The 25,411-nt window shown below is 51.2% G+C and overlaps 1 protein-coding gene across 1 annotated transcript; it reads left to right on the top strand.

The window, feature by feature from the left end:
* Positions 1 to 5,955: 5,955 nt before the first annotated feature.
* Positions 5,956 to 24,795, top strand: ISM2 (isthmin 2). The gene is made up of 7 exons (XM_035261180.3): positions 5,956 to 6,113; positions 16,092 to 16,334; positions 16,446 to 16,688; positions 18,291 to 18,651; positions 22,430 to 22,570; positions 22,817 to 22,900; positions 23,037 to 24,795. Exons 1-7 carry the CDS (start codon positions 5,979 to 5,981, stop codon positions 23,555 to 23,557), a joined length of 1,728 nt encoding a protein of 575 aa, XP_035117071.1. The 5' UTR covers positions 5,956 to 5,978; the 3' UTR covers positions 23,558 to 24,795.
* The last annotated feature ends 616 nt before the right edge of the window (positions 24,796 to 25,411 follow it).

The following is a 25,411-nucleotide window of genomic DNA, read 5'->3' as shown; positions in this document are numbered from 1 at the left end:
TCTACTAAAAAACTGAGAAATTAGCTAAGTATGGTGGTGCATGCCTGGAGTCCTAGCTATTCAGTAGTCTAAGGTGGGAGGATCCCAAGAGTTGAAGGCTACAGTGAGCTTCAATCACACCACTACACTCCAGCCTGGGAGAATGATACACTGTCTCAAAAAAAAAAAAAAAAAATTCTACCACCAATCCCACCAGAATGGCTAAAATTAAGATTTACAATATCAAGTGTTGACAAAGGTGTGGAGCAACTGGATCTCTCTCATGGGTGCTGTTGGTGGGAATGCAAATAGTACATCCACTTGAGAAAATGCAAATGGTACATCCACTTCAGGAAAATAATTTGGAGGTTTCAGACAGCAGTTCCACTCATACATAAATTTAAATTTTTTTATTTTTTTATTTTTTTTTGAGACGGAGTTTCGCTCTTGTTACCCAGGCTGGAGTGCAATGGTGCGATCTTGGCTCACCGCAACCTCTGCCTCCTGGGTTCAGGCAATTCTCCTGCCTTAGCCTCCTGAGTAGCTGGGATTACAGGCACGCGCCACTGTGCCCAGCTACTTTTTTTTGTATTTTTAGTAGAGACAGGGTTTCACCATGTTGACCAGGATGGTCTCGATCTCTCGACCTCATGATCCACCTGCCTCAGCCTTCCAAAGTGCTGGGATTACAGGCGTGAGTCACCGCGCCCGGCTTTATCTTATTTTTAAATTTTTATCTATTTAGTTTGAGACTGGGTTATGAGACTGGGTTATGAGGCTGGCTAATTTTTGTATTTTGGGGAGAGACAGGGTTTCCCCCTGTTGGCCAAGCTGTTCTCCAACTCCCAGGCTCAAGCGATCTGCAAGCCTCAGCCTCCCAAAGTGCCCAGCCCGTACCCAGCCCACTTATAGATACTTAAGACAAATGAAAGCATGTGTGCATCGGGACTTATACCTGAATATAGCCTCTATTCACAACCAGAAATAGTCCAAAACCCATAATGGTGAATGGATAAACACATAGCAATATGTGCATATAATGTAGTATTACTCAGCAATGAAAAGGAAAATTACGATACCTACAAGGTGGGTGAATCTCAGCCACCTGCTGATGGTAGTGCGTGTGGTGTGTGGGGGAAAGAAACATGCTGAGAGAAAGAAGCCAAAGGAATGACTAGGTAAATATTATTCCATTAATATGAAATTCTAGAAAAGCAAAACTATTCTTTTTTTCTTTCTTTCTTTCTTTCCTTTTAAATTTAAAATATTTGCACTGCAAGGATCAGGACCGACTTGCTCGGGAGCCTCTCCTGGGCCCGCCAAGGCAAAACTATTCGATGGTAACTGCAAGATCAGTGGTTGCCAGGAGCCGAGGGAAAGAGGTAGGGATTAACTACACAAAAGGACGATGAAAATGTAATTTTCCAAAAAGCATAAAGTCAGCTGGGCGCGGTGGCTCACATCTGTAATCCCAACACTTTGGGAGGCCGAGGTGGGCTCATCACCTGAGATCAGGAGTTCAAAATCAGCCTGACCAATATGGTAAAATCCACTAAAAATATAAAAATTAGCTGCGTGTGGTGATGTGTGCCTGTAATCCCAGCTACTTGGGAGGCTGAGACAGGAGAATCGCTTGAACCCTGGAGTTAGAGGTTGTAGTGAGCTGAGACTGCATCATTGCACTCCAGCATGGGTGACAGAGTGAGAGCCTGTCTCAAAAAAATAAACATAAAATAAAAGCATGCAGTCATGTCTCTCATGGATATAAAATGAACACGTGTTAAAGATTTTACTTATTAATGAGGAAACTGGTAAGGGCATTAAAACCAGTTTAAAGGAGATATTGAAAACCAACATTTGTAAATCAGGGATATTGAAATGAATGTTCAAATTAAGGCAAACTCGTTTCTTCCACACTGGGAGAAGAAACTCAATTGAACTTGTATGGGCAGGACAGAATGTACATTTCTTTGAACAAGAATTTTGTTTTGCTACCAGTTACCTACAACCTACAGAGCAGTAGCTCAAAGGCAATGAAAGACTAGAATAGAATGCCCTGGAAGGATGTATGCTACGTGCACAATGCAGTTTTCCACCGAAGCACAAGTTTTTCGATGGCACACAGAAGGATATTAGAAGATGGGAAGGTTCTACATCATATTGCGGTGGTAGTTACACAGATGCACACATTCGTGAAAACGGAATCGTATAATTAAAATAGGTGTGTTTTATTATATGTAAATTATGCCTCAGTGAAGGTTATTTTAAAAAGGAAAGGCCGGTGGCAGTGGCTCACGCCTGTAATCCCAGCACTTTGGGGGGGCCAAGGCGGGAGGGATCACCTGAAGTCCGGAGTTCAAGACCAGCCTGGTCAACACGGTGAAAGCCTGTCTCTACTAAAAATACAAAAATTAGCTGGGCGTGGTAATGGGCATCTGTAATCTCAGCTACTCGAGAGGCTAAGGCAGGAGAATCACTTGAACCTGGGATGCAGAATTTACAGTGAGCCAAGATTATGCCATTGCACTCCAGTTTGAGTGACAAGAGCAAAACACTCCATCTCAAAAAATAATAATAATAAGATAGGAAGATAGGCCAGGTGCAGTGGCTCACACCTGTAATCCCAGTGCTTTGGGAGGCCGAGATGGGCAGATCACCTGAGGTCAGGTGTTCAAGATCAGCTTGGCCAAAATGGTGCAAACCTGTCTCTACTAAAAATACAAAATTAGCCAGGGGTGGTGGTGCATGCCTGTAATCCCAGCTACTCAGGATGCTGAGGCAGGAGAATTGCTTGAACCCAGGAGGCAGAGGTTGCAGTGAGCCAAGATTTCACCATTGCACTCCAGCCTGGACAACAAGAGCAAAACTCCATCTCAAAAATAAATAAAGAATAAGCTAAAAATACAAAAAAGCTAGCTGGCTGTGGTGGCAGGTAATCCCAGCTACTCAGGAGGCTGAAGCAGGAGAATCACTTGAACCCGGGAGGTGGAAGCTGCAGTGAGCCGAGATCATGTCATTGCACTCTAGCTTGGATGACAAGTGCAAGATTCCATCTCAAAAAAAATTTTTTTTTGAACTTTTCACTGGTCTGACTCCCACCCCCTGCATAAGAGAAAGACCTCACCAAGTCCTACAAAACCCAGTGAGCCTGCCTCTACCACCACCCTGCTGCCTCATCTCACCATTCTGTTTACTGAGCTCCAACTGTACTTTATTTCAGACCCTACACTTCCTCGGTTTTCTCTCTCATCCTCTAAACCAGATACTGGTTACTATCTTTTTTTTTTTTTTTTGAGGCAGAGATTGCAGTGAGCAGAGATCATGCCCCTGTCCTCCAGCCTGGTGGGAGCGACAGAGCGAGACTCCATCTCAAAAAAAAGGAAAAATAACCAGCTTCATGGGGAGTGGGGGAGGGTAAAAACGAGGGGTGCAGCAGGACCAATGAGGCTATCTATAGTTGGGGGTGGGGCTTGGAGTCCAGTGTGATGCTTGTCATGGAGACAGTTGCTCATGAATGAATGAACTCATTGTCTTCCAAGTCTCCTTTAATCTGGTGGAAGGTGCAGGAATGTGGAAAAAGACAAAATATTAGGCAGGGTGTGAAAATATTTGTCCAAAAAAACCCCAAAAACCTGAAAAAGAACAGGGTGGCCTTGCATTTCGTCTCGTAAATGCAATGTGGTCTAGCAGGTACTCATAGGCGGGGTTTCTTTTGGCTAACATTTGAGTGTTTACCATCTGCCGGGCATCCTATTAGGTTGCACCATATGAAATTGCCAATATTCGACCTTTTGAATAAAACAGGGCAACTTCATATAGTTTATTCTAATACAAATTCTCAACATGGAAATATGGCTTCTCATGTACTCACACTTCTCATTTACTGGCGCTTACTTCTCACACTTGGTGCCCAGGTGAGATGGGGTAACCCCTCCTGCTCCCACGCCGCCAAACCTTTACAGATGAAAAAAGCCTAAAGACAACAAATAACTTGTCCAATAATATCACCTACTTGATAAATGATGTAAGATTCCAATCCCCGACCGGGCGCAGTGGCTCACGCCTGTAATCCCAACATTTTGGGAGGCCGAGGCGAGCAGATCACGAGGTCAGGAGTTCGAGATCATTCTGGCCAGCATGGTGAAACCCCATCCCCAATAAAAATACAAAAATCAGCCAGGGATGGTGGCACACGCCTGTAGTCCCAGCTGCTCGGGAAGCTGAGGCAGGAGAATCGCTTGAACCTGGGAGGCGGAGGTTGCAGTGAGTGGAGATTGCCCCATCATTGCACTCCAGCCTGGGGACAGAGCAAGACTCCGTCTCAAAAAAAAAAAAAAGATTTCAATCCCCATGGTCGAATCCAGACCTAGGTTGTCATCCCTGTGATGCAGCATTCAGAACCCTGCAGCTGTGCCCCTAGGAATAGTAGTTCCAGAAAAGCGCACAGTGCCCCCACAGTCTTGCTCTAACTTCACCCAGACCAGCAGTTGACGCCAGTAGCTGGGCTTGCTGTCCATCCTCTCCAGCACCTCTGGGGATCCACCAATCCTGCCCTGAAACTTGAGTCATCCTTGTGTGCCCCGCTATGGCCCCTGGGTGGGCATGTTCCTCATGTCTTGTGATCTTCACTGACGTGTCCCAGTCCCTCCCTCTACCCCGTGTCGCTGCGTTCACCTTCCCTAGGTGCCCCATCCAGGCTCTAAGATTGGCACTGCCTTTCAGAGTCCCTGATCTTTGCCACAAGCTAAGGTTTTGTGTCGGTTGCTCAAAGGCAGGCCGTCTTGCTGAACCTCGTGGCCTATGTGAGGATCCCTGCACCGAGGGTTCCACTGGAGGAAGTGGGCAGTTCAGTTCCACTGTTTCACCCAGGATACAACTAGGCGACCCTGACTCCCGGCTGTCCTGGGACTTTATCCTCACATCTCAGTCTCAACTTTCTCCTGTTTTGTTTCGTTTTGTTTTCTAAAACAGGGTCTCCCTCACTGTCGCCCAGGTTGGAGTGCAGTGGTGCAATCTCGGCTCACTGCAGCCTCCGCCTTCCAGGTTCAAGCGATTCTCCCACCTCAGCGTGCCGTGTAGCTGGGACTACGAGCGCCGGCCGCTATGCCCGGCTTATTTTGTATTTTTAGTAGAGATGGGGTTTCACCATGTTGGCCAGGCTGGTCTCAACTCCTGACTTCAAGTGATCCTCCCGCCTCGGCCTTTCAAAGTACTGGGATTAGAGGTGCGAGCCGCCGATCTGCTTTCCGGCGGTTTTTAAAAGTGCTCAGAGGACATTCCGAGGACCCTGGGCGCAGAGCGGCAGGTGTTGACTCGCGCCTCTCCTCTGATCTCCACCTGGGGCAGTAGAGTGGGAAGGACCCTGGGGAGTTACTACCAGGCCTCCCCCACAGCAAACTTTCCCCGAGGCATCACCGCGCACCTGCCCTGCATCCCAGGCGAGGACTCGCGCCTCTCTCCCATTCAGCTGCGCTTCCCTCCCTCGCCCAAGCTGCATCGCAGGTCCGGGTCGCAGTCGGAGCGCGGTCGGGAGGGCGGAGGTGGCGTCGGACCCTCAGGACCCCTCAGGAGTCGCAGCGCGGGGCTGGATCGCGCCGCGAGCAGGAATTCGCTAGAGGCTGCGACGGGGACAGCCGCGAGGACTGAAGGCGGGGAGGCGGCCAGATCAAAGAGAGCCGCCTGCTGGGCCGGGACTGGTGCGGGGAGCGTCGAGGGGCTCCTCCCGGGAGGGTGGGGGGGCGTCCTGGTGCGCGGACCCCAGAGCTGCGCCGGCGCCCACGCGGGGACCGGGGTCAGAGAGGCCGTGCGAGCTGCGACCCTCGCCCCGCACGCCCCTGTGCCCTGCGCGCCCTCAGGGTCCCCGGGCCCTGGGGGGTGGGGGTGGCCCTGGCCTGAGTCGCAGCCCCCGCGGTCCCGCCCCCGAAGGAGGCGAGGCGGGGCGCGACTGGGTTAGCGGCCGCAGGCGGAGGCTCCGGCAGAGCTGCCTCGGGACGGACACGATGCGTGCGCTCCGCGGCCGAATCGGACTCCTCTGCGTGCCGCTGCTGGCGGCGCTGCTGGTCGCGGCGCTAGGGCTCCCCATGAGGAAGCTGGGCGGCGAACTCCAGCCCCGCAGCCTCGGGAGGCTGGCAGAGGTGAGTGGCGGCGGCACGGGGTTGCGGCGCCCTCGGTCTCTCCTCCCCGGCCCGCCGGCTCTAGCCGTGCGTGGAGCGGGACCGAGACACACAGGGGAGGGCGACCCCCCGAGGGAGAGGGGCCGGGGCCGGCTGGACGGCCCCCGACACCGGGCGCTGGTCAGGTGCGCCGGACCTCAGGGCTCCCACTCTCCGCGCGTGGCCGCGAGCTCTGGAGGAGCTGCTGCGGGCCAGCCTGGGGACAAGTTTCACTTCTGTGCCGAGTGAGGTGGCCGACAGTCCGCGATGGCCGGGTTTCCTCGCCCCCAGCAAACCTCGCCTGCAGCCCCCTGTCCAGGTGCGCCCTGGCTCGGAGAGGAGTCCCAATGGTGCGAGGAAGCTGGCGCCTTGCGGAGTGGCGGGCTGGGCCGCTGAGGTTCAAAGGGTCAGGTGAGCCCCTTCCATGAGACAAGCGGAGGCACAGTGGGGCTCTCCAACTGCTGGCCGGGGTGTCCAGCCCCAGACTGGTGCTGTCCTGGAGGCCTGTGGATGGGCCTTGGGGTATAAAACAGGAGTGAGATGGAAGAGTGGTGTTGGCCACATGGAGGGAAGCCATGGTCTGCCAAGCCCTGTGTCTTCCAGTCACTGAGGGGTCTGCAGTCCAGTTTGTTGCTCCTTGAAAGGCAGCGGACATTCATTCCCATGGGAACAAAGACAGCCAGATTTGTATTAGCGTTGCAGGAGCAGGCCTGTGTGGCAGGTGGTCTTAGGTCTTGGGTCCTAGATTCTTCTATGTACTGAGTTGTAGGAGGCCAGAATAGTTCTTCCCATCTTGCCATTTTCCCTCCCTCCCTCCATCCCTTCCTTCCTTCCTTTTCTTTCTCTCTTTCTCTCTCTCTCTCTCTCTCTTTTTGAGACAGGGTCTCTGTCACTCAGGCTGGAGTAGCCTCAACCTACTGGACTCAATCCATCCTCCGGCCTCAGCCTCCTTGGTACCTGGGACCACAGGCATGCACCACCACACCTGGCTATTTTTATTTTATTTTTTTATTTTGTAGATATGGAGTCTCACTATGTCTCCCAGGCTGGTCTTGAACTCCTGGCTTCAAGCAATCCTCCCACCTCAGCCTCCCAAAATGCTGGTATTACGGGCTTGAACCATGGTGCCCGGCCATTCTTCCCTGTTTTTGAGATGACGACACAGAGGGTCTATATGGGCATGCAGGGTGTGGGAGATTGTGAGTGAGTGAGTGAGAGCTAGAATTTGGGCTATGCTACTAGTGTCCAGGCTGCTGAAGCCCTCCAGAGGCCGGGGGAAGGAAGGTGGAGCCTGGCTGCATTTGAGGATGTGTCTGTTACTATTTGAGGATAGTAGACCCGTTTTGCTACTTTTTTCTGCCGCCTTAAGGAATCTTTTTTTTTTTTAATATATTTTTTTTCTTTTTTAAGATGGGGTTTCACCATGTTGGTCAGGCTGGTCTTGAACTCCCCACCTCAGGTGAACCGCCCGCTTTGGCCTCCAAAGTGCTTGGATTACAGGCGTGAACCACTACGCCTGGCCAAGGAATCTTTTAGATTTCTTTCCTGTCCCCGTCCCCATGAATTTATTTATTTATTTACGATGTTCTTGTTGCCCAGGGTGGAGTGCCGTGACGCAATCTCAGCTCACCACAACCTCCATCTCCCAGGTTCAAGTGATTCCCCTGCCTCAGCCTCCCGAGTAGCTGGGATTACAGGCATGCACCACCATGCCTGGCCAATTTTTATATTTTTAATAGAGACGGGGTTTCTCCATTTTGGCCAGGTTGGTCTCCAACTCTCAACCTCAGGTGATCTGCCTGCCTCAGCCTCCCAAAGTGCTGGGATTACAGGCGTGAGCCACCATGCCAAGCTAAATTTTTTTTTGACATGGAGTCTTGTTCAATCTCGGCTCATCCTCCACCCCCAAGTTCAAGGGAGTCTCCTGCCTCAGCCCCCCAAGTAGCTGGGATTACAGATGCCTGCCAACATGCCCAGATAATTTTTGTATTTTTTTAGTAGAGATGGGTTTTTACCATGTTGACTAGGCTAGTCTAGAACTCCTGACCTCAAGTGATCCATCTGCCTTGACCTCCCAAAGCACTGGGATCACAGGCATGAGCCACTGTACCCAACCTCCCCATGAAATTTTAATACCACAGACATACTGTCTGTTTATGTATTATGGCCCTTTGAAATCTCATAAACCATTGTAATATCTTAAGACTTCTTTGTCTCTCACAAGATCTAGTTATTACTCCTATTGAGAATGCATCCTTTAGACTGGTTCTTCCAAGCCTCAGCACCCTTATCATTTTGGGCCATATAATTCTTTGTGGTAGGGGCTGCTGTCTCACACATCATAGAATGGTTAGCAGCATTCCTGGCCTCTACCCCTAGGTGCCTGTAGCACTCGTCACCAGGACCAGAACTGCCACAGGTTTCCTGTGGGACATCCCATCCCCACTGCCCATAGTAAAGAATGACTATGGTAGACAGAAGAGGCCTCTGGCCAGTCCCTCAAGATAACAGTGATAATCAAATTGATTTTTTTTTTTTTGAGACGGAGTTTCGCTCTTGTTACCCAGGCTGGAGTGCAATGGTGCAATCTCGGCTCACCGCAACCTCTGCCTCCTGGGTTCAGGCAATTCTCCTGCCTCAGCCTCCTGAGTAGCTGGGATTACAGGCACGCACCACCACGTCCAGCTAATTTTTTGTATTTTTATTAGAGACGGGGTTTCACCATGTTGACCAGGATGGTCTCGATCTCTTGACCTCGTGATCCACCTACCTCGGCCTCCCAAAGTGCTGGGATTACAGGCTTGAGCCACGGTGCCCAGCCATCAAATTAATTAAATTGGCATTGTTTCTGCTTACTTGGCAAAAATGTTTCTATTTTAGTCTAATTGCTTTGTATTGTAATTATTTTTAGCATGTTTGCCAAATCTTCCCCCAACAAGAACACCCTAAAGGATGGATTATTTCAGTGCCAAAATCATATCCTCAGCTCCAGTACAAAGCCTGGCAGAGTCATCAGAAACATGAAAACAAATTAGTGCCACAATGAAAAAGCAGAGCTTGGAGTCTAGGGCTTAGGGTTCTGGTCCCAGTGGGTCACTAATGCATGTGTGACTCACCTTGGATGATTTCCTCACATTCAAAAAGAGGGGCCTGTGTGGTGGCTCACACCTGTAATCCTAGCACTTTGGGAGGCCAAGGTGGGAGAATTGCTTTAGCCCAGGAGTTCAAGACCTGCCTGAGCAACATGGTGAAAACCAATCTCTACACCCGAAAAATACAAAAATTAGCTGGGTGTGGTGGTGCATACCTATAGTCCGAGCTACTCAGGAGGCTGAAGTGGGAGGATCACTTGAACCTGGCCGGCGGAGGCTGTATGAGCTGAGATCCCACCACTGCATTCCAGCCTGGGTGACAAAGCGAGATCCTGTCTCAAAAATAATTAAATAAATAAATAAAATGAAAAAAGAGAGCCTAGGTCATCTCCATGGTCTCGTCCAGCTCTGACGTCATCCCATGAGTCTGCACGATCTGTGTCAAAGCTGTATGCAGCAAAGGGGTTAGTTTAAGGAGTCATGTTGAGAATGCAGATTGCTATTCTAAGGACTTGGGTGGTATGTCACAGGTAACTGACCAGAATGAGCATGGTGGCTCAGCACTTTGGGAGGCTGAGGAGGGTGGATCACTTGAGGTCAGGAGTTCAAGACCAGCCTGGCCAACATGGTGAAACCCCGTCTCTACTAAAAACACAAAAATTAGCCAAGTGTGGTAGTGTGTGCCTGTAGACTCAGCTACTCAGGAGGCTGAGGCAGGAGAATTGCCTGAACCTGGAAGGCAGAGGTCACAGTGAGCCAAGATTGTGCCACTGCACTCCAGCCTGGGAGACAGAGTGAGACTCTGTCTCAAAAATTAAATAAGTAAATAAATAAGAAATAACTGACCAGCACAAAGACTTTAATGAAGAAGCTAAAGAACATAAAACCCCTGGATCTAAAAGTAAAGGTTGCTGAAAGGGAAGTGAGCAATCTCTGGGCTTTACAGAGTCCGCATGAATTACTTAACTTGAGGTCATTTCATTGTCACATCACCTTGACATGGGCATTGTCTCCATTTTCCAGATGAAAAAATTGAGGCACAGGAAAGTTAAGTCTAGCCAGGAGCCCGGTCTGTGATTAGATCTCTGATGGTACATCTTTGCATGTCGTGCCCCAGTCTGCTCATCTGAAGTCTTGAAAAGAATCATTAGCCTTGTAAACAAAATGTGCCCCCACTCTTTCTTGGCAGGCCTGTTGCTGAACCTCAGTTTACTCCTGCAGTAAAATAAGAACCCATTTTGTCAGATGCAGTGCTGAGTGAAAAAGCACCCGACATGTGGGTGGTGACATCATCACAAAAAGAGGCTGGGGGCTGGGCACAGTGGTGCACGCCTGTAATCCCAACACTTTGGCAAGCCAAGGCAGGTGGATCACTTGAGCTCAGGAGTTCAAGATCAGCCTGGGCAACATGGAGAAACCCTGTCTCTACTAAAAATACAAAAATTAGCCAAGTGCAATGGCACGCACCTGTAATCCCAGCTACTAAGGGCTGAGGTGGGAGAATCACTTGAGCCCAGGAGGTTGAGGCTGCAGTGAGCTGTGATTGCACCACTGCACTCCAGCCTGGGTGACAGAGCAAGACCCTGTCTTCAAATCAATCAATTAATTAATTAATTAAAAGAGGCTGGGCCAAGCCCAGCACAGGTGGTGCATGAGTATAGTGCCAGTACTTGGAGGGTGAGTGGGAGGATCACCAGGAGTTTGAGGCTGCACTGAGCTATGAACCCACCACTGTACTCCATCCTGGGTGACAGAGCAAGACCCTGTCTTTTTTTTTTTTTTTTTTTTGGAGACAGAGTCTCGGTCAGCCAGCCAGGCTGGAATGCAATGGCACATTCTCGGCTCACTGCAACCTCTGCCTCTCAGGTTCAACAGATTCTCCAGCCTCAGCCTCCCGAGTACTTGGGATTACAGGTATGCGCCACCACATCTGGCTAATGGTTTTGCATTTTTTTTTCTGCCCACCTGCAACTGTCTTGATCGAGTTAAGTTTTTGCATTTTTAGGAGAGACGGGTTTTTCCTTGTTGGCCATGCTGGTCTCAAATTCCCAACCTCAGGTGATCCACCCTCCTCAGCCTCCTAACATGCTGGGATTACAGGTGGGAGCCACCATGCCAGGCCAAGACTCTGTCTTAAAAAAAAAAAAAGGTTGAGGTCAGTTTGTTGGGTGTTGAAAGCAGACGAAGAGTGACCCAGCTTTGCCTTGGGCGTCTTCTGTTCTGGTTAGGGTCAGAACCACTCACACAGCCTCCATGTATGTTCCTTGTCTTGTTATTTTAGGGATGAGGAGACTGACAGCAGGTCCAATAACTAACCCAGGGTTAGTACGTGGTGAGCCAGGATCCCCACTCAGTTTAGCTTAATTCCAGAACTCCAGGGCACCTAACCCTGGCACTCACCACCTCCTTGGCAGGCAAGGGAAGACCTTGGCATGGGAGAAAGAAGAACTGGGGACTTGGTGCCACATGGGGTTGAGGGGGCTAGATTTAGGCAAGAGAGGCTGGGCACAGTGGCTCACACCTGTAATCATAGCACTTTGGAAGGCCTAGGTGGGATGATTACTTGAGGCCAGAAGTTCACAGCTGCTCTGAGCTATGATCACACCAGTGCACTCCAGCCGGGCAGAGTGAGACCCTGTCTCTGTTTTGAAAAACAGAAAAAGCGAAAAAGGCCGAGTGCAGCAGTGGCTTATGCCTATAATCCTAGCACTTTGGGAGGCTGAGGTAGGCAGATCACCTTTCATGCTTCTTTCATGCTCCTGCTGCAGCAGCACGAAGCTCCCCGATTCCACCCAACGTGGGACAGTCCTTGCAGACTGGAAGAGCTGTCCTCTCTCAGTTGTCCTCTCCTTTTTTTTTTTTTTTTTTTTTTAATAAAGATAAGGTCTCACTCAGCAGCGCAGGCTGGAGTGCAGTGGCTCACTGTAACCTCTGCCTCCCAGGTTCAAGCAGTTCTCCTGCCTCAACCTCCTGAGTAGCTGGGACTACAGGTGCCTGCCACCATGCCTGGCTAATTTTGAATTTTTAGTAGAGATGGGGTTTCTGTATGTTGGTTAGGCTGGTCTTGAACTCCCGACCTCAGGTGATCTGTCCACCTTAGCCTCCCAAAGTGCTAGGATTACAGGCATGAGCCACTGCGCCTGGCCTTTTTCTTTTTTTTAAAATTCTCACTCTGTTGTCCAGCCTGTAGTGCAATGGCATGATCTCGGCTCACTGCGAGCTCGGCTCACTGCAATCTCTGCCTCCTGGGTTCAAGCGATTCTCCTGCCTGAGCCTCCTGAGTAGCTGGGACTACAGGCACCTGCCACCATGCCCAGCTATTTATTTTGTATTTTTAATAGAGATGGGTTGTTTTTTTTTTTTTTTGAGACGGAGTTTCGCTCTTGTTACGCAGACTGGAGTGCAATGGCATGATCTCGGCTCACCACAACCTCTGCCTTCTGGGTTCAAGCAATTCTCCTGCCTCAGCCTCCCGAGTAGCTGGGACTACAGGCGCACACCACCATGCCCAGCTAATTTTTGTATTTTTAGGAGAGACGGGGTTTCACCTTGTTAACCAGGATGGTCTCAATCTCTTAACCTCCTGATTCACCTGCCTCGGCCTCCCAAAGTGCTGGGATTATAGGCGTGAGCCACCGCGCCTGGCCTAGAGATGGGGTTTTACCATGTTGGCCAGGCTGGTCTGGAATTCCTGACCTTAAGTGATCCACTCGCCTCAGCCTCCCAAAGTGGTAGGATTACAGGAGTGAGCCACCGCGCCTGGCCTAGAGCACGCTTTCCTAACTACAGCACTATTCACATTTGGGCTGGATGATTCTTGTGGGTGACGCTGTGCACTGCAGGCTATGTAGCAACATTCCTGGCCTGTGCCTACTAGATGCTAGTAGAAACCCCCTCCAGCTGTGACAACCACAAATATGTCCAGATAGTGCCAAATGTCCCCAGATGAGAAGCGCTGCATAACCACTGTATCACCTGCCACAGGCAGGCCCAGCCATCACCAGGCTAGGGTGTCCCGATTAGCCAAAAGGCTGTACAACCCTGAACACGTGCTGCTCTGAGACCTCCTGTCTATGCCCCAGAGACTGCAGACAGTGGAAATGCCAAGCAAAGTCACAGGCACAGTTAGGGCCTTGGTGGAATTGTGGGTGGGAGCTGCCTGGAAGGCAGCACTTGGGGATGCCCAGGCCTCCCACACTGGTCAGTGAAGGGGCCGAGTTGTTCCATTACTCATCCTTCCACCTTCCACTCATCCACCCTGCTGTCTAGACTAGAGTGCTTTGACTCAGCAAGAGACTCCAGGCTGGGGCTGACATGGGCCCATGGCTGCCTTGGGACCAGGCATTTAGTGCCGGAGCCTCAGAGCCAGATGTTTGGACACCGACACTGCAGATGGGGTTGTCAAAGAGAGAGACAGAAGATTGTGAATCTCTTCCCAACCTTTTGAGAAAAAATAGTCAAAAACAAAAACAAAAACAAAAACAAAAAAATAAAGAAAAAAATAGTTTGAGGGTGACAAACTAGGCTGATTAAGCCCCCTGATTTTTTTTTTTGAGAGAGTCTCACTCTGTCGCCCAGGCTAGAGTGCAGTGGCGTGATCTTGGCTCCCCACAACCTCCACTTCCTGGGTTCAAGCGATTCTCCTGCCTCAGCCTCCTGAGTAGCTGGAATTACAGGTGTGCACCATCATGCCTGGCTAATTTTTGTAGTGTTTTTTTAAAATATATATGAAGATGGGGTTTCACCATTATGGCCAGGCTGGTCTTGAACTTCTGACCTCAGGTGATCTACCCACCTCGGCCTCCCAAAGTGCTAGGATTATAGGCGAGAGCCACTGTGCCCAGCCTAGTTTTTGGAGTTTTAGTAGAGATGGGGGTTTCATCATGTTGGTCAGGCTGGTCTCAAACTCCTGACCTCATGATCCACCCACCTCAGCCTCCCAAAGTGCTGGGATTACAGACGTGAGCCACTGGGTCTGGCCCAGCCCCTGCTTTTTTAAGGGGACTCTATACTATCACTGTATAGCATGCAGGTTAAAAGCATGGGCTCCAGTCCCAGACTGCCTGGTTTAAATCCTGGCTTTATTGCTAAATGTCTGTGCAACCTCTGGCAGGTTACTTGCCCTCTCTGTGCCTTAGTTTCCATTGTAAGACAGGGGGAACGAAATGAGTGACGAAGTGTTTAGAATAGTGCCTGGTGCACAGTAAATACTATGGAAATGTCTGATAAATAAAATTCTCACAGTCCTTGCAGGGAAGAATGATTATCCTCAATCTGCAGATGAGAATATTGTCAAGTTGAAGAAGTTAGTAAGAGCTGGAGCTGGGATTTGAACCCAAACTTATCTGCCTCTCAGAAGCAGTGTTTGTCAGGCATACCATGCTGCCCAGGTATGAGACGAGAGGCCTGGCAAGGCTGTGGCCTGGGTGAAGCAGGGTCCACAGGTGCCAGGCTCCTGAGACTCATAAGGCGGCTCTGGGAGGCACTCCTGTCCTGGCATAGAGACCCGGTGCAGCCTGGAGGCAGGTGGTGGCCACTGAGTCCCTAGTGCCCCACTGTCTGAAGAACGCTGGAGCAGGAGTCAGAGATGACGCGGGTCTGCCTTTCACTTACCATCTGATCTGAAGCAAGGACTGTCCCGGTGAGGACATGGCCAGTGGCTGTTGGAAGGGATGAACTGGCTAAGTCAGCCATGCCAGCAGCCTGGAGTAGAAAAAAAAGATGGCTGGGCGCAGTGGGTCACACCTGTAATCCCTGCTCTTTGGGAGGCCAAGGCGGGTAGATCACCTGAGGTCGGGAGTTCAAGACCAGCCTGACCAACATGGAGAAACCCTGTCTCTACTAAAAATTCAAAGTTAGCCAGGCGTAGTGGTACATGCCTGTAGTCCCAGCTACTTGGGAGGCTGAGGCAGGAGAATTGGTTGGATCTAGGAGGCAGAGGTTGTGGTGAGCCGAGATTGTGCCATTGTACTCTAGACTGGGCAACAAGAATGAAACTGTCTCAAAAAAAGAAAAGAAAAAGCCAGGCACAGTGGCTCACGCCTGTAATCCTAGCACTTTGGGATGCTGAGGTGGGCGGATCACGAGGTCAGGGGTTTGAGGCCAGCCTGACCAACATGATGAAATCCCGTGTCTACTAAAAATACAAAAATTAGCCAGGCTTGGGGGTGGGCGCCTATAATCCCAGCTACTTGGGAGGCTGAGGCAGGAGAATTGCTTGAACCTGGGAGGCAGAGGTTGTAATGAGCCAAGATCGAGCCACTGCGCTCCAGCCTGGGCAACGGAGCAAGACTCCGTCTAAAAAAGAGAAAAAGAACCAGGCCCCAGGCAGGCAGGCAGGTGGAGGTAGGTAACTGTGGTCAGAGGCACCAAGGAACACAGCCCTCACATGGATGGCCTGGGTGGGGTGGAGTGGACAGGATCAGGCCGAGGGGAAAGGCCCAGGCCTGCCACCCACTCCCCAATAGGACCAGGTGCATCCCTGGGGGGCTTTCTGCTCTGGCCTGTGAGGGGTTGGAGGCACATTGTCGGCAAAGGGCTCTGCTGTCTAAAACAACTGTCTCCTTCTTGGGCCTCCTTCTTCACCTGTGAAATAACCCTCCTTTTCATGCCTCACGCTGGCATCCGCTGTGAAAGCACTTTGTGGACATAATTCACTGTTTGATCAGCTATACCCTCACTTACCCACGGGGGCCTGAAAGCAGGTGGTATGCAGATTTTATATTACAGATACACACTCCAGAGAGGTGTAAGTCACAGGGTGAGTTAATGACCCGGTCAGACCCCAGGGCTCCTGGATCCACCTGGCCAGCTTTTTTCTGGTCCCCATGGGGTGAGCCATGACTCATCTTCCCTCTCTCTCCCTCAGGCCTCAGCCTCCCCAGATCCCAGGTCTCTGAGGGAAGAGGAGGAAGGACCACTGCTCCCCAGAACCCACCTGCAGGCAGAGCCTCACCAGCAGGAACCCTGGACTCTCACTGAGCCAGCAGCCCTGACCCCAGGCAGTGCCACACCTTCCACGACCCAGGAGGTTACTTCCTTGCTGCTGGAGCTGCAGAAGCTGCCAGAATTGGCCAACACAGCCTTGAGTACCCTGAACCCTGATATCCAGGTGAGAGCTACAGAAGGGCCAGCAGCTCCTGGATCCTCCTGGCCAGCTTTTTCTGGGTCCCCATGGGGTGAGCCTTGACCCATTACCTCATCTTCCCTCTCTCTCCCTCAGGCCTCAGCCTCCCCAGATCCTAGGTCTCCGAAGGAAGAGGAGGAGGCACCACTGCTCCCCAGAACCCACCTGCAGGCAGAGCCTCACCAACAGGAACGTTGGACTCTCACTGAGCCGGCAGCCCTGACCCCAGGCAATGCCACCCCTCCCATGACCCTGGAGGTTACTACCTTGCTGCTGGAGCTGCAGAAGCTGCCGGAATTGGCCAACACAGCCTTGAGTACCCCAAATCCTGATATCCAGGTGAGAGCTTCAGAAGGGCCAGCAGCCCCTCAGACACCCAGAGAGAAGGGGATTGAGAGGATGGACTCAGGATAGCCTGCATCTTGGACTCCGTGGAAGGTGGGGCTGCTGTGTGGGGTCAGAGGATAGGCTCCCGATGTTCTCTCTCTGGTGGAGCAGGCAGAGTACTTGCCCCTGTACTTTCTAGCTGTGGGCCTTGGGCAAATCTCTTGGCTCTTTGAGCCTTTGTTCTTTAGACCATGGCAAGAAACAAACAGCACCAACCTAGCAGGGCTGTGTGAGCACCAGTTAGTGGGAAATGCTCTGTGGGCTACAAGGGATTCCAGGAATCTGGGGAGGCCTCCTGGAAAAGACATGTGGGTCTGATCCCCGCCCAGACCCCATGCCTTACCTGCAGCCCCTAAAGAAGGAGTTCAGTATAGAATGGGGTGGGCTGGTGGCATGGGGGTCAGCCACCTGAAAGGCTTTATAGGAGAGGAAATGAGCGACTGGCAGAATACAGGCACCACCGCCTGGGGTAAGTCTCTCATAATAATTCTGCATGTTTGTGTAGCAGCTACAGTTTACAAAACACTTTCGCCAGAAGGGGAAAAAAGACCACAAAAGTATAAAACACAATCCTAAAATGATTTAAAAGTGTCTTTCTTCTTTTCTCTACCTACCTACACACACGGACACACACAAAAAAATGGAAGGTTTTTTTTCTGTCAGAGTATAGGTGATTTTTCTTCTTCTTTTTTTTTTTTTTTTTTTTGAGATGGAGTCTAGCTCTGTTGCACAGGCCAGAGTGTAATGACGTGGTCTCTGCTCATTGCAACCTCTGCTTTCCGGGTTCAAGCGATTCTCCTGTCTCAGCCTCCCCAGTAGCTGGGTGTGCCACCATATCCAGTTAATTTTTGTATTTTTAGTAAAGACAAGGTTTCACCATGTTGGCCAGGCTGGTCTTGAACTCCTAACCTTGTGATCCACGCACCTCAACCTCCCAAAGTGCTGGGATTACCGGCTGAGCCACCAAGGCCAGAATATAGGCGATTTTCATTTTCTTCTTCATAGTTTGCTGTTTTTTTCAAATTTTGTTCAGTGAACCTCATGTTACTTTACTGAATAGCCAAAAATAATGTTTCTGAAATTCCGTTTCACATAAATGATTTTATTTTACTTATTTTCCATCCATATTGTGGTGCAAGAGGGCTGCTGTGGGCATTTGATGTCGGGAGTGCTTCGCTTCCAGCCCTACCATGAGGAATTGGAAGCTCAGAGCTGCCAAGGCCCAGCAGCTGTATGCTGGCAGAGCCAGGATTCAAAGCCAGCTTCTCTTAAACTAGTGAGCGTCAACCGTGGCATTTGTTAGAACCACCATAGACCAGTTCAGTCCCTATCTGGGGTCTGGGAATTAGGAGTCCCCAGGTGGCCTTCAGCTGTGATTTTTGTGCCCTAAGAGGCCAGGATGGTTAGTCAAGAACATCAGCCAAGAGAATACAGTTGGTTTGAAGAAGAGGATGGGCCTCTCGCCTCTGGCCCTGGCCCCATCATCCCCCCTCTCCTTAGAATGCAGCTCTGAGACCTCCTTCACTGGCCGGCCTGGCCTGTCTCCTCCTGCAGGTGACCATCGAGGTGGTAGAGGACCCCAAGGCAGAGGTGGAGTTAGACCCGTTGGCCCAGCCCAGCGATCGCCTGCCCCAGGGCTGGCTGTCCACCTTCTGGTCCTTCTTCTGGGGAGATCTAGGAGAAGAGGAAGGGGGTACTCATCTCAAGGACAGAGCCCCAGGGGAACAAGAGGAGAAGCGGGAGGAAAAGGAGGAAGACAAGGGTTATTCTCTAGAGGAAATCAAGGATCTGGACCAAGAAGACAAAGAGGAGAACAATGAAGAAGAGGAGCTCCGGTTCAATGGGACCACCGACAACTGGGACCAGGGCTGGCTGTCCCCCAGGTCTTGGGTCCTCAAGGAGTTTAACATCAAAGGTGAGCACCCCCATCTTGGCATCCCCCGGCTGCTCCCCTGTAGGTCCTAAGTGGAAATGGGGATGTGGGAAAGGATGGAGGCCTCCCAGCCAGGAGCATCTGGGGAAGCCAGGTGCTCAGGGCCTGTTCAAACACCATCATCAACTCAAAAGTAATACTGCCAATAGCTCACAAGGTTTTTCCTTTTTTTGAGATCAAGTCTGGCTCCATTGCCCAGGCTGGAGTGTAGTGGCATGATCATGGTTCACTAAAGCCTCAGACTCCTGGGCTCAACAGATCCTCCCACCTTAGCTCCCAAATAGCTGGAACCACAGGTGCGTACCACCAGGGTAGGCTAATTTTTTCTTTATTTTTTATTTTTTAGTAGAGATAAGGTCTCCCTATGTTGCACAGGCTGGTCTCAAACTCCTGAGCTCAAGCAGTCCTCCCACCTTGGCCTCCCAAAGTGTGGGATACAGGCATGAGCCACTGTGTCCAGCCTTTTCTTTTTCTTCATTTTTTCTAAACAACATTTGACCCTCACAAAAATCCCTGATATCCTGTAAGCAAAAGACATTTGTTACTATTATATTTATTTACATCTGTGAGTTTCCAAGGATTGAGAAATTATAAATTCTACCACTCACGACTGACCATATTTTCAGACTGTGTGTGTGGCTTTGACTCCTGGCTCTGCTGCCTACCAGCTGAGTGACCTTGGGAAAGATTCTCCAACTCTCTGTGTCTGAGTTCCTTCCTCTACAGAATGGGGAACAAGGCCGGGCGCGGTGGCTTGCGCCTGTAATCCCAGCACTTTGGGAGGCCGAGGCGGGTGGATCACAAGGTCAAGAGATCAAGACTGTCCTGGTCAACATGGTGAAACCCCATCTCTAATAAAAATACAAAAAATTAGCTGGGCATGGTGGCGCGTGCCTGTAATCCCAGCTACTCAGGAGGCTGAGGCAGGAGAATTGGCTGAACCCAGGAGGCGGAGGTTGCGATGAGCCGAGATTGCACCATTGCACTCCAGCCTGGGTAACAAGAGCAAAACTCCATTAAAAAAAAAAAAAAACACAAAAAACAAAACAAACAAACAAGAATGGGGAATGGTACAGCCTTTACTACATGGAGTTGGCTGTAGAGAGTATTGAGTTAAGACATGCATAGTGCCAGCATGGAGTAAAGAAAATATTGGTTATTTTTGTTATTTTCATTAGAAAAAGACATAACAACAGTACAAACTGTTCAGAAAATATTACCTTAAGCCTACTAACTTCTCATGATGACAGGTTTTTTTTTTCTTTTGAGGTGGAGTCTCACTCTGTTGTCCAGGCTGGAGTGCAGTGGCATGATCTTGGCTAACTGCAACCTCCGCCTCCGGGGTTCAAATGATTCTTGTATCTCAGCTTCCCAGTTAGCTGGGATTACATGTGTGCACCACCATGCCCAGCTAATTTTTGTATTTTTAGTAGAGATGGGGTTTCACCATGTTGGCCACGCTGGACTCAAATTCCTGACCTCAAGTGATCTGCCCACCTCAGCCTCCCAAAGTGTGAGGATTGCAGGCGTGAGCCACCGCGCCCGGCCGTGATGATGATTTCTATTTTTGCATATTGTGGTTTAGGTTTCCTCTGGGTGCAGACATATTTTATGCATAGTTATAGTCATTCCCTTGGAGCCCTGGTGAATTGTCAGTGGACAGAGATGCCTGTGATTAAGACTAAGTTGTGACAGGCTCTTTCCAATTCACTAAAATAATGTAAACTCACAGAAAATTTTCATGACTGGCTGGGCACAGTGGCTCATGGCTTGTAATCCCAGCACTTTGGGAGGCCAAGGCAGGTGGACTGCTTAAGCTCAGGAGTTCGTGACCAGCCTGGGCAACATGGTGAAACCCTGTCTCTACAAAAAAACACAAAAATTAGTTGGGCATAGTAGCACCTGCCTGAAGTCCCTTACTTGGGAGGCTGAAGTGGGAGGATCACTTGAGCCCGGGAGATCAAGGCTGCAGTGAGCCGTGATCACACCACCGCACTCCAGCCTGAGTAACAGAGCAAGACGCTGTCACTGAAAATAAAAAAAGGAAAAATTTTCATGTTTTTCAGCTTTTCTCCCATTAATTTTCCTTAAACTCTTGGTGCCAGTGCTGGCCTGCCTGTGAAGTGTGAAACCAGCTGACAGTATTTTGGGGGTTCCACAGAAAGCACTGGGTCTCAGACTCTGCACAGTCTGAGGATTTTGGCCTGGCTGTGGCTGGAGTGCATTGGCAAGATCACAGCTCACTGCTACCTCAACCTCCCTGGGTCAAGCGATCCTCTTTCCTCAGGCTCCTGAGTAGCTTTTTAAAAATTTTTGTAGAGATGGGGTTTTGCCGTATTTCCCAGGCTGGTCTCGGATACCTGAGTTTAAGCAATCTGCCTGCCTCCGCCTCCCAAAGTGCTGGGATTATATGCCCCGATGGGAAATTATTAAATATCTCCAGTGTAAGGGGAATATTGGCAGCCTTGGTTTTGATTGACATAAAAACTATAGCTCAGGCCAGGTGGGTGGCTCACACCTTTCATCCCAGCATTTTGGAAGCTGAGGCTGGAGGATCGCTTAAGCCTAGCAGTTCAAGGCCAGCCTGGGCAACATGGCAAAACCCCATCTACAAAAAATTTAAAAATTAGCCAGGCTTGGTCCGATATGGTGGCTCACACCTGTAATCCCAGTACTTTCGGAGGCTGAGGTGGGCAGATCACTTGAGATCAGTAGTTCGAGACCAGCCTGGCCAACATGTTAAAACCTTGTCTGTACTAAAAATACAAAAATTAGCTGGGCATGGTGGCACACACCTGTAATTCTAGCTACATGGAAGGCTGAAGCAGGAGAATCACTTGAACCAGGGAGGTGGAGGTTGCTGTGAGCCAAGATCACGCCACTGCACTCCACCCTGGGAGACAGAGCCAGACTCTGTCTCAAAAATAAATAAATAAATATTAGCCAGGCTTAGTGGCGTGTGCCTGTAGTCCCAGTTACTAGGGAGACTGAGGTGGGAGGATTGCTTGAGCCCAGGAAGTCAAGGCTGCAGTGAGCTGTGATCACATTATTGCACTCCAGCCTGGACAAAAGGGTAAGACCTTTTTTTTTTTTTGAGATGGAGTTTCACTCTTGTTACCCAGGCTGGAGTGCAATGGCACAATCTTGGCTCACCGCAACCCCCGCCTCCTGGGTTCAAGCAATTCTCCTGCCTCAGCCTCCTGAGCAGCTGGGATTACAGGCACGCACCACCATGCCCAGCTAATTTTTGTATTTTTAGTAGAGACGGGGTTTCACCATGTTGATCGAGGATGGTCTCGATCTCTTGACCTTGTGATCCACCTGTCTCGGCCTCCCAAAGTGCTGGGATTATACGTGTGAGCCACCATGCCTGGCCAAGAGTAAGACCTTGACTCAACAAACAAATAATAATAATAATAAAAAAAACCCTATAGCTCAGAGATGTCAGGGGACTTGCCCAAGGTCACACCAAAGCGGTCGGATGGCTCCCAGCCCCAGGTATCATTTTCTTTTCATTGCTGTGTTGGCACAGAGCAAGTGGCTAGGGGTTGTTCTGTCTCTTCGCACAGGTTGTTCACTGCAGAAGGGTACCCAGTTGACAGAGCAGGTGGAAGCTGAAATCCAGCCTATGTTTCCTTCATGAGGCTGGCAGCCCTGGCATGGGCTGCGTCCACCTGAGGAAAGGGTGCCTTGTGCTGATGTGCACCAGTGCGCCCTATGGGCTGTGTGCACTCACCCCCAGTTCCCTGTCTTGACCCAGATCATGAGACTCAGGAGGAGTGGAGTCCCTGGTCTCCCTGCAGTGGGAACTGCAGTGCTGGCAAACAGCAAAGAACTCGGTCCTGTGGCTACAGCTGCACCTCCATCGAGTCCCGTACCTGTGAACTGCCCTTCTGCTCTGGTGAGATGAGCCCCGCCCCTGCATGGGAGTGGCTGGTGTGGCTTAGACTGGAGGGTTGGTCCCTTGGAAAAGTGGGTGGGCTTGGGAGAGGGGATGCAGGAAGCTCACAAACATGGTGGTCCTGCCTTGTCCCAGGCTACTCTCGGCTGCTGTGGGCACTGAGAGCCTAGTGAGGGTTGGGGTCCCCCATCAGGGCCACTGAGGTGCCCTGGGGAGTCACCAGCCTGACCTCTTTTCTTCCCAAAGACACCGAGGACAAGGACATCTCGGCCCCCCTCAGTGAGGAGTGGCAGCTCCTGAACAAGAGTGCTACGGATTTGTTTGGCCAAGGTCAGTAGGGGGCTAGGCACCAGCTGGGGCCTGGGCCTTCTGTCCCCTTGCACTGGCCCTTAGTCAATCCCCACCCCACACGGGTGTGGCCGGCTCTCTGACCGGCTTCCCTCCTGCACTTCCCTGTCCTCTGCAGATGTGGACAGCTGCGAGAAGTGGCTGACCTGCAAGAACGACTTCCTAACCAACTACATAAACCAGATGCAGCGGGATCTGCCCAGCTGCCCGTGTGTCTACCCGCGGGGGGCCATGGAACGCACCGTGAGCATGCGGGACCAGGAGCGCCAGGGCCGCAGATTCCGGTGGAGGGACGCCAGTGGCCATTCTGAGCGCCTGGACATCTACCACCCCACGGCGCGCTACTGCCTGCGCTCCCTGCTGTCCGAGGAGAGCAGCACGCTGGGCGCCCAGCACTGCTGCTATGACAAAAACCGCCGGCTGCTGACCCGCGGCAAGGGCGCCGGCACGCCCAACCTCATCAGCCCGCAATTGTCACCGCAGCTGCACTTCAAGGTGGACACGCTGCCCTGGATCCTGTGCAAAGGGGACTGGAGCCGCCTCCATGCCGTGCGCGCCCCCAACAACGACCGAGCCTGCCCTGACAATCCCCCATTGGAGGAGTACCTGACACAGTTGCAGGAGGCCAAGGAGTACTAATGCTGGGGCTGCGGAACAGACACTGCAGGGAGAGGGCCCTCGGCTGTTGCTGCTGCTGCTGCTGTTGCGCGAGAGAACTTTCCTGGTAGGGCCCTCACTCTGCCCCTGCCCAGACAGGGTGAGTGAAGGGCTCCCCCAGCAAGGTTGGTCCCAGGCTGCATGCCCTCTGCCTGTGACCCCGAGGCAGAAGTCTCAGTGGGGTTAGTGAGAAGGTTGAAGGGTATGGAGGGTGCAGGGTGGGTGTCCCTGGGAGCCCTGGAAATGTGCATACCTGCCTGTGTCTGCTGCCACCTCCCGCTACTGCCTGCTGGGAGATGCTGTCCCACCTGGCCATTCATTTTCCTCCTCCTTGGGAGCTGGGCTCTTCTGCACTGGCTCTGCACATAGGTGTTAGCCAGCAGCTGCAGAAACATCCCGATTCCTGGGATCTCCCATGAGTCACTCACACCCCACTCTGATGGCCAGCCGAGGAAGGGCCGCTCTTATCATCGGCACAGCCATCCTTGGCCAGGGGTACATGCAGCCCTGCTGGCCGCCCCTCCTTATCTCTGGGTGGCGCACGTGCCCTTCTTTCCCCACCCCCTACCAGGAGCCACTGCACGGGAGGGTTTCTGTAGCCCCAAGCTGCCTTTCTGCTGGACACCACTTCCATTTTGGGCTGAAAGCCATCCCGGCTGAGGCGAAGTGGACTCCAGGCAGGGAATTGGTTGCTCAGTTCTGGTCCCTTTCCTTCGCTCAGGCCGCTCTGTTCTGCTGATTGTAGGGTTGTGCAGGGCTGAGAGCTGGCACTGCCCCAAGTGGTGAGGTGATAGCTTGTCACAGTAGCCAGGCTTGGGCGAGCTCAGCACTGGCTCAGGAGAGCATGTCACACATCTATAGTGATGGTAAACCAGTTCTCTGGGAGGGAAAAAAAAGCCCTGATTTGTTGTTTGTGGGCAACTTCTGTAGTGTCAGTCCTCCTGCAGTGGCCTGTTTCCTGCTCCCAGCATCACTGAATGCTCTGAACTCAGAGTTGGGAAGAGATGCTCATAAGCCGCTCTCCCGGCACACCTCATACCTCTTCCCTGCCTCCCCATCCCCCAGCCACACTCCCTTGCCTTCTATGGGGTTGAAATGTTGAAGTCTCAACTCTCTCTGTTTACCAGAGCCACCACAGGTAGGGGACTTCAGTCCTAGCCCCTAGACGGCTGCCTTGAAGCTCTGTGGGATCCTCAGCAATAAAGCACTTTATTTTCAAATTCTGCCTGGTGAAGATTTTTGGGCCCCGGGAGAGCGGAGGAGTGTAAGGAGCCCTTGCTTGTGGTCCACAGCTCCCATGGGTGTGCTTGTCATTTACCTAACCCGCAGCAGCCTCCTTTTTATTTCCTGGACCAGCTGGGCAGGCAGAGCTTGTGGCATACAGGGGTTAGACTGTAAATATCAGTTATCCTTATTCACGCTGCCTAGGAGATGGATGAGGAGCTGGCTGGAACTCAGGCTAAATTGCTACCATGCACATTGACTTTGAGCTTTGTCAGAGAGGTAAATTGCATTTACTCCACCAGGAAGTAATTTACTGTGAGGCGATCCAATAAAGAGTTGCCTAAAAACCTACAGCTCTCAGATGACAGGTGAATCTGTGCTCTGCCTCAGTTGGCATTCCAACTAGATACTCCACCGTCACTCCTGACATGTGGGGAAGGACAGTGATATGTCAGGAAGCACAGTGAAGGGAGGTGTGTCCAGAGCTGCCGCTGGTGACACTCGGAGAATCAGACGCTTCCAGTGACCATCACACCCAGAGGTAAGTTTATTAGTCTGCTCCTGAACCACAGTCTAAAAATGCTTGCAGCTAGAAATCCGAGGGGATCAGAG

This window comes from Callithrix jacchus, chromosome 8 (genome assembly GCF_049354715.1).
Source record: "Callithrix jacchus isolate 240 chromosome 8, calJac240_pri, whole genome shotgun sequence".
NCBI classification, from domain to species: Eukaryota; Metazoa; Chordata; class Mammalia; order Primates; family Cebidae; genus Callithrix; species Callithrix jacchus.
Note: the sequence above shows the minus strand (reverse complement) of the source record. Positions and strands in the feature narration are given on the sequence as shown.